The sequence below is a fragment of the Micrasema longulum genome, unplaced genomic scaffold, assembly GCF_059751315.1.
Source record: "Micrasema longulum isolate JH-2025_06_02 unplaced genomic scaffold, ASM5975131v1 h1tg001008l, whole genome shotgun sequence".
NCBI lineage: Eukaryota > Metazoa > Arthropoda > Insecta > Trichoptera > Brachycentridae > Micrasema > Micrasema longulum.
Window position 1 is genome coordinate 22522 of NW_028278196.1, and position 14036 is coordinate 36557.

The following is a 14036-nucleotide window of genomic DNA, read 5'->3' on the forward strand; positions in this document are numbered from 1 at the left end:
TTTTTTTAAAACACAATATATTATCATGCATTTTATCCCTAATTTCAATAATTTATATTGGGTACGAATGAAATATAAAAGAAATTATAAACTATAAATTAGGTCAACAATATTTTGAGTTTGTCCAAATTTTTGTACACACGGACTGGATTGTCGTAAACAAGGTCTACAAAATTTGGACAAACTCAAAATATTGTTCATAAATTCACCTGGTCCATAAAGAAGTATAGAAATTGCAAAAATAAGATTTTCAGGAGTTGCCTAGTATTTTGGTGAAATAATTCAATTAGATTAATCTCACCCGCATAAATAAAGGTTTCGGCTTTCTAACTTCACAAACATAAACAGATGAAAGAATTGAAGAGATATAGATGTTCAAATATGGGCAGAATGGTAAATGTTACAGTGTGTAAAGTGGCAACTTAAACCAGCCAATGACAGGTCATAAGCCCTGTGGATGCCTGGACTATATTACCTTCTCTAAAGTGTTCTTCATTTCTGTTGTTATTAGTTAAAAATAAATAAAAAACATACCAACACAAAATATAACAGGGGAGTTCTGCATTCTTAATAGTTTTCAGTGGGTTATGAACTGTTCAAAGAGCTACATTTATTATTGGAATTTCATTAAAATCCATTTAAGCCCGTCAATTAATAAATGCGTTTGTAGTGTCTAGAGTCGATTATTGTAGTGGTATCTACGCAGGTCTACCAATGAATAAAATGACTCGCCTACAGGCTGTACTAGATGCCGCAGCGAGACTTATTTTTGGAATTTCTAAATTCAGTCATATCACTCCACTACTTCGGGAATTGCACTGGCTACGTTTTCCACAGAGGGTGGAATACAAACTCTGTTGGCTTATGTATAAGTCACTGCACAACTCTGCTCCGGAATATCTAAGGGAACTCTGCATTCCAGATGAACTAGCTGACAGACGTCTTACGCTTAGATCAGCTACATGTACGTCGAAAGGAAAAGTTATTATACCTCTACGCGAACAGGGCACTAAATTCGGCGAACGTGCATTTGCGGTCGCAGGCCCCTACGGCATGGAATGCTCTCCCAGCAGAAATCCGAAACTGTGAGAGTGAAGTGATATTTCGGAAGAAACTTAAAACCCACTTGTTCTCTAAATCATTTGAATAAATTCTTAGCATGCGGTGGAAAAGTAATATGAAAAAGTACATTATTTTTCTTAAATTAAAAAGTTAAAATTAAATTTATATCTTTATATAATCACTTTGTAAAGCGCCCTTGAGGTATTATATTACGAAAATGGCGCTATATAAGTTATCCATAATTATTATTTTGTGAGCAATACTGGAGTACCTCGAGGAAGAAAGCTAGGACCTCTAATATTAATTTGAAAAAAGGGCCACTCACGTCAACGTGGACATCCATGATAGTGCCATCCAGCAGCAGGACGCGTGCCAGCGCCGCCTTGCCCCCCTGGCTGGCGGAGCGCGGGCGCTGCGCCTCCGGGGGCGCGGGGGGGGCGGCGCCCGTCTTCACCTCCTCCGGCATCTCGGACGGCCGGATTTACCCTGCAACAAACAAATTACACAAATTAGTAAAGTCGACTATAACCACCGTGCACTTACTTAAACTTAATCTGGATTATTATAACCACGTGGAAACGGCTGGCAGTGGGAACTTCAGCCCTGGTGGGAAATTGGATACAAAAAACGTTTTCTCGCGCGCGAAAAAAATTAAAGCATTAAATTGCAAGGCAAAGTTTCTTGAAAATGTATAAAAAATATAATAAAAAAATATTTTAAAACGCAGTACTTTGAACGACGTCACTGGTTCATATGAACCAACCAATGATATGAGAGCTGTGAAGGATATCCGGTTTGCTTACCGTAAACGAACCAATCGGGAAAACTCACAGAGAAGAACCTCTGACGTCACACGCGGAGTTATTTCAGAAATACAAAACTTAAAAAAATCAGAGCGCTGATAATATGATATAGAAAAATAAAAAAAAACACTGAACTTTCTTTTAATGAATATGGTAAATTGATTTAAAGTCTTGGATTTTGTAAAAAATGTTATATATTATACTAGTTTAGTTTCGAGGTAATCATTACTGTTTTATTAATATTATTTATATTTAAAGCGATAACTTTGTGGTTAAATTTTTATCAAATGTTGGTGAATAATTGTATTTATATACCACTGGCTTACTTTTCTATATGTATATTTACTAAAACTACTAACAGCATGTGTCCTATCAGCACGTTGGTTTATATTTGTGCAACTACTTATATGATGAAGGTGTTAAGTAAGACATGGATGTTAATTTAATTAGTGTCCTGACGAAGAGACGGACACGTCTCGAAACCGGTAGACAAAGAAATGTCGGTAAGTGGTTATATAGAATTATTTACAAACATTTAATTATATTTACTATGGAAATAGTTATAATGTTTTAAAAAAATCAATGAGGACGGTCAGTGATTTTTAAAATTGATAGTAGAATTATCGTCGCTACGATTTTTTTAAGTTTTGATTTTTTTTTATTTCTCCGCGTGACGTCACTAGTTCTCTTCGGTGAGTTGAATTTGTGACGTCATTTAACCTTCACCGTACAATTAAATGCTCCATTTTTTACCGCGTGTAAGAAAACATTTTTAATACCCAATTTCCCGTAGCACTAAACTTCCTCATTGTCTCAGTACTTAAAAGCAAAAATAGGTCTTAGTGTCGTTCTCAACCGACGATTTTTGCTGTAAAAGGGGCGATTTTTGGTAAACGTCCCAAAAGATCAAAACGATTGAGTTCCGGACCGTCATTGATCTAACCGTACTTGTCATAAAACAGCCGAATCCCTAAATTCCGTTTGATAAATTCGTGTGACAAATAATTGGCATCTTCTAGCATTGGAGAGCTAAATATTTCGTGATTAATTTATCCGGTGGACGGCCGAAGCTTCGCGTCATCGACAAAAATCGTCGAGTGATCCGACAGCGAAATAATAACGGCAGTAATGACCGAAGACGATGCAATCGGACGGACAGTCATCCGCGGATCCGCCGGACCGGCCGCGGTAGGCTGACATCACCGGCCGACTTTACCAATGGCCGCATTCGCCACGCGTTACGAACACTTCAGCCGGAATTATCACAATTGTAATGGCCAATTTATGCACTATATTCACAGCGAATCATCTCAAGGGCGCGTCACAATTAAGGTACACGATTTATATAAATGCAATTATGCAACCCAGCGGTGCTATTCTGAACCGCTCTCGCGGACGTAGATAATACTTTATATCGTGTATTTTGTATGTAAATACACGAGAAAAACTGTTTTCTCGTGCCGCGAGAGTGGTTCAGAATAGCACCCCAGTAGCTCAATCACAAATAACTGGAGGCGCGATGCAGAGGCCTGGGTGAAGATCTATGCGACATCCCATCGGTGATAGGTAATAAAGAACTCACACGAGAGGTAGTATCATACATGATAAATATAGCGCAGGAAATTGGTAAAATAAACCAAAGTAGGGAACAAAATGCCGAACACTCCTCTAGTGGAACGGAAGGCCTGTTGACTACTGCCAACAGGCCGGCTTCTCCTGAAGAGTTTTAAGTGGTTTCCTCTCCACGTGAGCAAATGCTGAGAAGTTCCTGATTAGCCCACATTAACATATCCCTCCTGATCCCAATAGTTTAGATAAATTTTAAGATATTTAATAGCAGAAAAATCCACTTTTTGAAATATAAACCTTGTATATTATAAGCAAGGTAAATAATAAAGCAACTCCCATATAAAAATAAAAAAAAATCACAAATAACTATCGACGTGCTAATAAGCGACGTGATAACAATTTCTCACCATGGTTGTTTATCGTGCTCGCGATCACAATGCAACATCCGTGAACACCTTATATTAAATGTCAAAATATTAACGTTTCGCGACGTATAATCCTGCTGCGCAATCACATATTTCAATTTCACAGGTGTAAACATGGAAAATATCCCAAAACTGCTATTTTTATTGATTTATTTATTATTTATCACGCTATTTGTTGCATTTGGCCAGCGGTTGGCAAGCCAAATGTCAAGAAAAGCAGTCGCCATAGGAATTATAATATAATTTTCACTTTTTTGTATTAGATACTCATTACTATTTTGCAAATAAAATGTATTGTATTATTTTTAATAGTAAACGCCGATTTTTCGCCAATGAACTGTATTCATTTACGAGGAAAACAAAAAACACACCGACACGAGGGTTGACTAAGAGATTACATACGCGTTAACTTATGACTGCGATAACTTAAACATGTTAATTATTGTTCATTGTGATCGCTCAAATGCTTAGCATGTTTTTAAGCACGTCGATAGTTATTTGTGATTGAGCTACATGTCTCAAAACGCATACTTCATTCGGTATATTACCGTATTTTGCGGACGATAAGACGCGTTCCAAAATGTATCTATCAATTTTTAGAGAAAAAAATGTTTTGGATAAGACGCATCGGACCGCAAGACGCACCCCAACTTTTTAAAAATCTTTTAATGAAATAGTTGCGTTTTTATGATTTACCCGAACATTACAGTTTTGGGAGGTATTTAAAAAAAATACATATATGTATTATTTTTTTTTTATTCCAGTAAAATGGCTACTAATTGGCTAATTCTTGTTTCATTGTCAACGGGTTTTAAAAAAAATACATATATGTATTATTATTTTTTTATTCCAGTAAAATGGCTACTAATTGGCTAATTCTTGTTTCATTGTCAACGGGTTTTAAAAAAATCACTATAAGAAAAATTTGTGGTAGAGCGGGGTGCGAACCTCGGACCTCTGATCCGTGAGTCCGCGAACACAACCCAGTTGAATTTCCAGTCAAAAAAGTGCGTTTTGTTTTTTTTTTTAATTTATTATTTTAAGTAGTTGAAAATGGCCAAATACCGTATGTAAATTCTGAATTAATTAATTTTAAGATTTCACACCTGTAATTGAGAAAATGTCTACACTTTGTATCACCGTTACTTATTATGGCACAATGAACACTATCCACAATCAATAAAACTAATCCACGGACATTACGAGATCGATTATAATATTTCTTTACAAAACGAAAATGTTTCGACGACACAGGAATGAAGATCTATCTACAGTAAACAATTAGGAGTTAAGCAAAGGCCTTAGGTAAAATTAGCGAGCGATTCAGTGCCGCAGTTAGTCATTTGTGATGTGAGCAATCTTCGTGCGAAGGGTCACAGTGATGTAATTAATATTATCATCAATGATTGTGACGCGGCTCTGACGTCACAAACCGCAATAAGAAAAAAAAAAACTTGAAAAGATAGCGGCAAAAAATATCGAATAAATTAAAATACAATTGAAAAAAATGACTCATTATCGCGATGTTTTTTGAGTAGGTACGTAAAATAACGGAATACATTGCTCGTCAGACAAGTCGCAAAAAAAGAGATTTATGTTTAAAACCAATTTTACTTTGTTTTTATTTATACCACTATTTTTTATTTCGTCCGGGAGTCTCTTTACTATGCGAGGGAGTATATACGCCCTGGTCCTTGCAAGGCAGAATAGCGTTATTCCGAGGTTGTTCAATTATCTCCCGAAAATGATTATTAACGTGGAAGATCTTCAAATTCAAAAAACACAAAGAATACCTCCTTACTACTTCATAGTAACGGTTAAAAAATAACATTTGGTGTGTAAAATAAATCTGTTAAGAAAAATTGTGTCCCACCGAAAAGTCTCTAGACTCGGTGGGTAATTAAATATAACATGTTTTTAAATTTATTTTAACTGAGAGGGAAAACATTTTCGGGAAGGGAGTATGGAAGTCTAGGCATTAACAGGGCTTACGACCTGTCATTGGCTGGTTTATGTGGCCACTTTACACACTGTGTAACATTCACCATTCTGCCCATCTTTGAACATCTACTTTTCCTCAACTCTTCCATCTGTTGACTTTTGTGAAGTAAAAGAGCTGAAACCTTGATTTGGTTCAGCCGGATGAATCTCACCCGCGTGATAAAGGTGACATGTTACACAGTGTGTAAAGTGGCCACTTAAACCAGCCAATGACAGGTCATAAGCTCTGTAAATGCCTAGACTTCCATATTCCCTTCTCAAAAATATTTTCCCTCTCTGTTGAAATAAATTAAAATGTTAGATTGTTCTTAGAATTTTGACACGGAAACTAACCTTATATATTCCATTCGATTTGTGTTCATTTTATGCCGGCGTCTCGGAACGGACCCCGGCGTAAAACGACGTTTACCTGTAATTTATACAGCCGAACGTAATCCGACACATCGACCGCAGGTTTCGGCTGAGCCGAAGTTTCGTGAAACCGAAAATGCAGCCGAAACCAATTTTATCGGCCGAAACTGAAACTTCAGCCAGGCACTAATATTTTTAAAAAATAATAAAAAATGGAACATCCCTCCAATAACACGTTGTTACCTCTGCTATCTTTCGACGGCAGGAACTTGACATATAATTTAAAAGGTTTTTTTAAAAACTATTTTAAATCAGTGATTCGTGGGTGTTGATGTGAGGCGATGGGATAATAAATTGGGTGTGGCGATCTATAGCATAATATAGTTGCGTGTATAGCTGGAATGTCCGCATTTGCTAAAAATAAAATCCGGGAATAGATCATATCACTCGCGAACCGTATCTGGATTCTGGACTCTGGACTCTGAACGGGACGAAATACCCATTTTACATAGGGTTTTTTGTATATTATGTTCCATAGTACAAAATACCCAAATTTTATGATGAATAATTTAAGGTAGTTATGCAGAAAGCAGCGAGCCATAGAAAAGTGAAACTGAGATAATATCACATTTGTGTGAAGAGTGAATAATCAAATCTACTCAACAGTTGAAATGTTTTAAACTTTGACAAATGATAAATAATGCTTACATTCGTTTTTTTATAATACAAAAAAAGAAATTAAGTATTTATTTGACCAGAATTAACAATTTTTCAAGTCTGGCTGACTAAAAATAACTTGATTTAATTTACTTTCATATAATTTTTAATTATCTATCCTTACTTCCGTTTTGTATAAATACATCGAACTCCTTAATAAAGATACCAGTCTCGAAGATGTCGCGAAAGCGATGAAACCGGTCACTGGATATTCCGAATTTGTGGATTAAAGTATCACTCGTCTTTTATTTATATAATAAATTAAAACGTGGATTTTGCAGAAAAAGGCCAGCCTATTAAAACTCTGATGGAGGATGTATTATTAAGGGTAATTAATTGTAAAGAACCACTTAATTAATTTGTTCTGATAACTTTGAAAATAATTTTATTATGTGTTAAAAGAATTTTGGTGATTTTTCGAAGTCGCCAAATTTAATATTGAATGATACCTCATTCAAACTTTAAATGTATGAAGTGACAATCTGTATTAAAATGTTTTTTTTTTATTACATGTATTTTTACTAAAATTAAAACATTTATTTAAGAGAACTAGTTTTCCGTGGGCATCAGCATCTAGGTATTCCGTAAGATTTTTCTAGTGCTGTGGGTGTTTTCTGAAAATTGAAAAAGCCGTTTTTGTGATAAACATTTTTTTCAGGAGGTACCGATTTTTTTTATATGAAACGGCCGGGCTGCTTTTAGCGGAACATATAAATGACCTTACAGCAACCGATAACGATTATAAATTTTAATTGTGGACTAACTGCTTTCTGCACAACTACGTTTTATTCATTCTCACAGAATCGCCTGGAACTTAAGTTATGTTAAACTGAAAGTTAATTTACACTTGACGGTAGTATTTTCATGTTCATTTTCATTTCGGGAATAAATACATAATTTAAATCTTAATCTTGGCAGAGTTAGAAAAAAATACACATGTGATGGTTAAAAGGCTTCAGAATTTTAAACCATTTTTTTTTTGTTTTGATTAAAATATATTTTGAATTGTAATAATAATGCGGTAAATATTGAAACATGCGGGAAGGCAAATTTAACTCAGTTCTGTTTTTGACTAATCTCCACTCTATTTCTTTTTGCAGGCTCACCTGAGAATAGATGCTGAATTTTATTTTGTAATACAATAAATGTAAATTCACCCTAAATCAACAGCGTCGCGTGAATTAATTTATACGATACGTGTGAATCGAGCCTACGGGTTTATGATCTCTCTACACGGGACGATTATGTTATTCGCTATCCGCAGTCCGTAGTAATTGGAATTGAACTAAATAAATGTGTAAAATTGAGCGCCCGCTTGACTTCTTGCCAAAGAAAATAACAGATTGAACATAATCGAATTATCCAGCAATTTCCCCTAAGTGCTAAACAGAAAGTTGAGCCCGTCGGTATTTTATTAGGACGTAAAGAAAATTAACGACGGGGGCGACTGGCGGCTGACCTTTTTTGTTTCCCAACTTTTTCAAGATGGCCATACATTGGAATTGTAAATTTTCATGTTTGGGCGGGGTTTGTTTATTACGAAATTACGGCGGAGTAATTCCCCGTTTTCGACAATAAACCCGGATTGAAATGCGTGTAACAAAAGTGTACTGTTTTTTTTTAAAATTAAACGTCGCGTCGCGACACCATAAAGCTTAAAATAAGAAATTAAATTAAACGCAGTCTGCGTAGATTCCTTCTTTTCCTTCCATCCTTTTTGTTTTTTTTTTTAAGTTTTATTTATTTCAACAAATAAAATAACATACATAATTGTATTTTTGTTTCCGCAAGGCCGAGGCTTGTCTGCGGGTTACATATTTTTTTTTTAATTTATAAAAGGTAAGTACATATTTTAATAATAGATAAATAATTTAATATATTTATGTGCACACTTAAGTTTCACTCGGTGTTTTTAATAAGTTTTTGACTATTTTTTAAATGTATTTAGGTATTTTTTCCACACGATTTTCAACAGGTATTAAATGAAACAGTTTTGGTACTACACTCCCCATCGTTCTATCTCCATAGTAGTTCTTCTGTAGTGACACCGTGTTTTATTTATTTCATTTTACATACAGAAAATGATAATTTATATAAAGTTTCTTTGACTATCTAACTAGGGTTATTTACTCCGTTCTAAGACGGTCAAAAAAATACATATATAAAAAACAGTAATCAATATAACATCATCATTATTCCCTTTCCACACCTAATGTTGCATAGGGCACTGCATTGGTAAACCAATCGCAGCGTATCTTACACTTTCGGTGCCAGTCCAGAGACTATGAAATATTCTAGTGTGAACATACACACCCTTTTGAATAAATATTTCAAATCAACCATGTCGGGAATCGAACCCGAGACCTCTCGCATGGTAAGCAAACGCGCTGACCATTACACCACGAGACCGACAAAAAAATCAACATGTAGAAACAATAATAATGGTAGTGGACATACTGATGTAGGAAAAACATGGTAAAAAAAATATTCAAAAACTTGGTAAAATACGTAGTAAAAACCAAATTCATGTATTCATTGAAAATAAATAAAAAAAACTAATGTATTAATTGAATCGTTTGCGAGAGTCAAAAACATTCTAACTGTTGGGTAGCTTTAATTATTCACTCTTTTTACAAACGTGCTATTATCTCAGTTTCACTTTTCTAATGCTGACTGCGTTCTGTATAACTATGTTTAATTGATTATTAATTAATTTTAGTAAATATTAGTACTTAACCACATATCGACTTTTTAAATCTACCGGTTTCGAGACGTACCCGTCTCTTCGTCAGGACAATCACTACACCAACATGCTAATACGGAAACACACTATCACCGTCACCGTAGTATACATAGTATTTACGGAAAAATATTCGCGAAAATTGTCGCAAGAAGCAAAATTAGCGGTTCACAACGGAGTCCTGGTCCCGATCCTGGTGTATGGGAGCGAAGTATGGACTTGGAAAAACAGGGATGAAAGTAGGCTGAATGCTGTCGAAATGCGATCTCTCAGGCGAATGTGTGGTAAATCTATGCACGATAGATGCACAAATGTTGAGATCCGTAGATTATCTATGGCTGAGACAAGCATTATCGACAAAATCAATAAAGGAGCTCTGCGCTGGTTTGGACATGTAGAACGAATGGACAGCGAAAGAACGGCTAAGAATATTTACAATGCGAATGTTGATGGATGCAGAAATAGAGGAAGACCGAGAAAGACATGACATGACCAAATCCAACAAATGCTTGAAGATGGACATTTCAAAAGTCGGAATAATCGGCGCGCGTGCATGAGAAGATGTATGAATGTAGAGGAAGCGAGATCTGTATGCAAAGATAGAGTGATGTGGCGTTCTATCCTCTCTGCCTACCCTTACGGGGAAACGGCGTGATGGTTTGTTGTTGTACATAAGTGACATGCAGAGTTAAAGGGGATGCAAACACCACCATGTCCGAACATGCACTAAAATTAGCTTCGTTATATAATATCATCGTTAGGCGTTTCCCACCACCGCGCACCGGCACGGCAGCGCTATATGTTTTTCACCGTACAAAATAGCATCTATCTTTGTCATTTGAAAGAAAAAATGTTGACGGATAAGAAATAAAATACATTTTTCGAATAATGCCTACCTCAAAAAAGATGCATATTCTTTAGAATACCTTAAAAATAAAATATTTGGTAAAAAAAAGCTACTTAAGTTTCATCTAAAATAACTGATTTATGATATTTTTTATTGTCTTCTGAAATTTTTCGTTCAGTCTCTTACGTCGTAGTCAAATGAAGGTGACGCTGTCCGTCTATTTATCGCAGGGAAGAAGGAATAACCTTAAGGGCTGCCAGCTCGGGTCTAATAATAAACACGCGAAGGCGCTGAGGATGTCATGGCAACTCTACCCACGTGTTCGTACTAACATTACAGTACAATAAATGTCACGCCAAGTCCCCGTTAGCTAGCACCGGGAAATTGTATTATACAATAACTTGCCCCCGCATTTAGAGACGGGACACGCCGCGATGCGCTGTCATGCGCTGCCGTGCCGGTGCGCGGTGGTGGGAAACGCCTTACGATGATATTATATAACGAAGCTAATTTTAGTGCATGTTCGGACATGGTGGTGTTTGCATCCCCTTTAACTCTGCATGTCACTTATGTACAACAACAAACCATCACGCCGTTTCCCCGTAAGGGTAGGCAGAGAGGATAGAACGCCACATCACTCTATCTTTGCATACAGATCTCGCTTCCTCTACATTCATACATCTTCTCATGCACGCGCGCCGATTATTCCGACTTTTGACATGTCCATCTTTAAGTATTTGTTGGATTTCGTTGGAACTGTAATTACTTTTTAATATTATTATAAAATACATAATTTACTGCCTTAGAACGGGGAAGGTATCCCTAGTTAGGCAGTTTAGATGAACCAACAGCAAAAATAAAAAATATATATGTTTACTTTTACTACTTAATTAATTTGTTGAATAAATAATTACTTGTAAATTGCTGTAATAAATATGTAAAAAAAAAGCGTTAGAATGAGACGGATATATGGCGAACGAACGAATTTACGAAACGAAATTGTGACGGAAAAAACCCGCTGTTTGAACCGAATTCGTTTAAAGCGAAGACAAAGAGTTTCATTTCAAAGTGTTGTCGGAACAAAGGCAAACAGAGGGGAATACAAAATCGAAGTAAATTCATAATTCGGGCGTGAACCCATTTACAGTTCTGCCGTGTTTATTCTCCGCTGGAGGTACAATATATAGTACGTCGGCCCTGTAGTGGAGCCAGCGGTCGGTGGTGGCTAGTGGAGTTAGTGGAGGCGAATCCGCCGTCCACGCGAGACGCGAGGTGCGCAATATGATTGAAGAGTATTTAAAATATCAACATTAAATACGGAAAGTCTATTTAAAATATTTAAGGTTCATACAGTAGACACTCTATATAAAATAAATTATATTATACAAATATGTAAAAAAGAAAAAATAAAAGAATTTGAGATGAATAAGTCACTCAGATACCAACATAATATTAAAATTCCTAAATTCCACACAAGTCATGGTCAAAATAGCTTTGTCTTCAAAGGTGTAAAAAATTATAATAATCTTCCCAATGAACTAAAAACTATTAAAAAGAATATATCAATAAATAAATTCAAAGTAAATCTAAAGAAATTTTGTAAACACGGGTAAAAACTACATAAAATTTTAATTAGTATCAATGTATTATTGTTTTATATTTTTTCTTGATATATCCTATGTTTTTATTTTTTTCTCATGTACTTGTATTTAAAATTATATAAACTCTTATAAATAAACAACTACAACAGTGTAAGTCGCTCTCCAAGCGCAAGAGTTAGTCTCTTTTTTGGAGAGTTACAGTGATAACATTTACTAGATGTGTAAAAGTAGATATGTATAGAATTTTTTTTAAAACATGTACCTTATATGAAATTTATTAATAAAAAAATTACATTTATTAGTAGGTCGATGAATACAACATTTACGCTTTTATTTTTTTTCCCTACAGAAGAAATTGAAGATTTTCAGATCTACAAACATGCATGCAAATAATATCTGATTCGGTTTTTTCGTATAAAGTTGTCAATAATCTTTTTGATGTTCCTGATTTGGTCAAATTTATGTATTTCAATGTGCCTAATACCAATGAGGCATCATAATATATTGAGTTAAGATATATTAATATATCTAAGTCAAATTCCCGCATTAATTCTCTGTTCCCGAGAATTCACTCTCTCGGGAACAAATACACTGAGGACCAAAAAATAGATATGTTTGCTATAACTTTATTAAATTTCAAGGCCAATTGAACGTAGTTATGCAGAAAGCAGCCAGTCCACAATTTTGCAAATGATAGATATTGGTGTTATCAGGTGCAGTAAGGTTGCTTCTATGTTCTTCTGCTAAAAACAGCCAAACCGCTTTTATAATAAATAAAAAAACTGTAATAATCACCTACTGAAAATAGTGTCGATCACGAAACGGCATTTCTCAATTTCCAAAAAACACCCACAGCACTAAAAAAAAATCTTACGGTACTTTAAAAATCATTAAAATTGGTCAAACACATAATTGGATTCTTGTTTGTAATATAGTAAAAAAAACTCATGTATTCATTGTTTATCATTTTTCGAATTCAAAAACATTCGAACTGTAAATTCCATTATTGACTCTTTTCACAAAAGTGCTTTTATCTCAGTTTCACTTTTCTACGGCTGGCTGCTTTCTGCATAACTACGTTAAATTAATCTTTTTTTTTAAATAGTATTTTTGGTTTCTAGTATTTTCATTTGTTTTTTTATATTTCCATATTTTTTTTTCATTTTTATACTTGTGAATTGTTTATAACTTCTGTACGTGTAAAACACCTTTGAGTGTTAATAAATAAATAAATATCAGTATATGAATAGACTTGGAAAAACAGGAATGAAAGTAGGCTGAATGCTGTCGAAATGCGATCTCTCAGGCGAATGTGTGGTAAAACTTTGTACGATAGATGCACAAATGTTGAGATCCGTACATTATGTAAGGCTGAGACAAGCATTATCGACAAAATCAAGAAAGGAGCTCTTCGCTGGTTTGGACATGTAGAACGAGTAGACAGCGAAAGAACGGCTAAGAATATTTACAATGTGAATGTTGAAGGATGCAGAAATAGAGGAAGACCGAGAAAGACATGGCATGACCAAATCCAACAAATACTTAAAGATGGACATGTCAAAAGTCGGAATAATCGGCGCACGTGCATGAGAAGATGTATGAATGTAAAGGAAGCGAGATTTGTATGCAAAGATAGCGTGTTGTGGCGTTCTATCCTCTATGCCTACCCTTACGGGGAAACGGCGTGATGGTTTGTTGTTGTTGTTGTTGTTGCTGTATCTCTCTCTAGTCCAATCATCCACACATACTTATTTTCTGTATTGTAAAAACGATTGTTTTTTCCCCTAAATAAATAAATAAAATAAAAATGGAATAAATGACTCGACACGTCAGTTGTATACAAGGTTTACGGACTCTGCGCTGTACGTGCACAGGGAGCTGTGCAGCGGTACAGGTAATAGGTCGCCGACCCCGCCTACC

The 14036-nt window shown here is 35.3% G+C and overlaps 1 protein-coding gene across 1 annotated transcript in view; it reads right to left on the reverse strand.

The window, feature by feature from the left end:
• LOC148277602 (protein 4.1 homolog) overlaps positions 1 to 14036 on the reverse strand; it is a gene marked incomplete at its 3' end in the record, with an annotated part of 121613 nt that overhangs the window by 22518 nt on the left and 85059 nt on the right. Inside the window, exon 2 of the mRNA XM_088232662.1 lies at positions 1388 to 1548. Coding sequence (XP_088088788.1) covers positions 1388 to 1528 — 141 coding nt within the window. The remainder of the gene's footprint in view (positions 1 to 1387; positions 1549 to 14036) is intronic.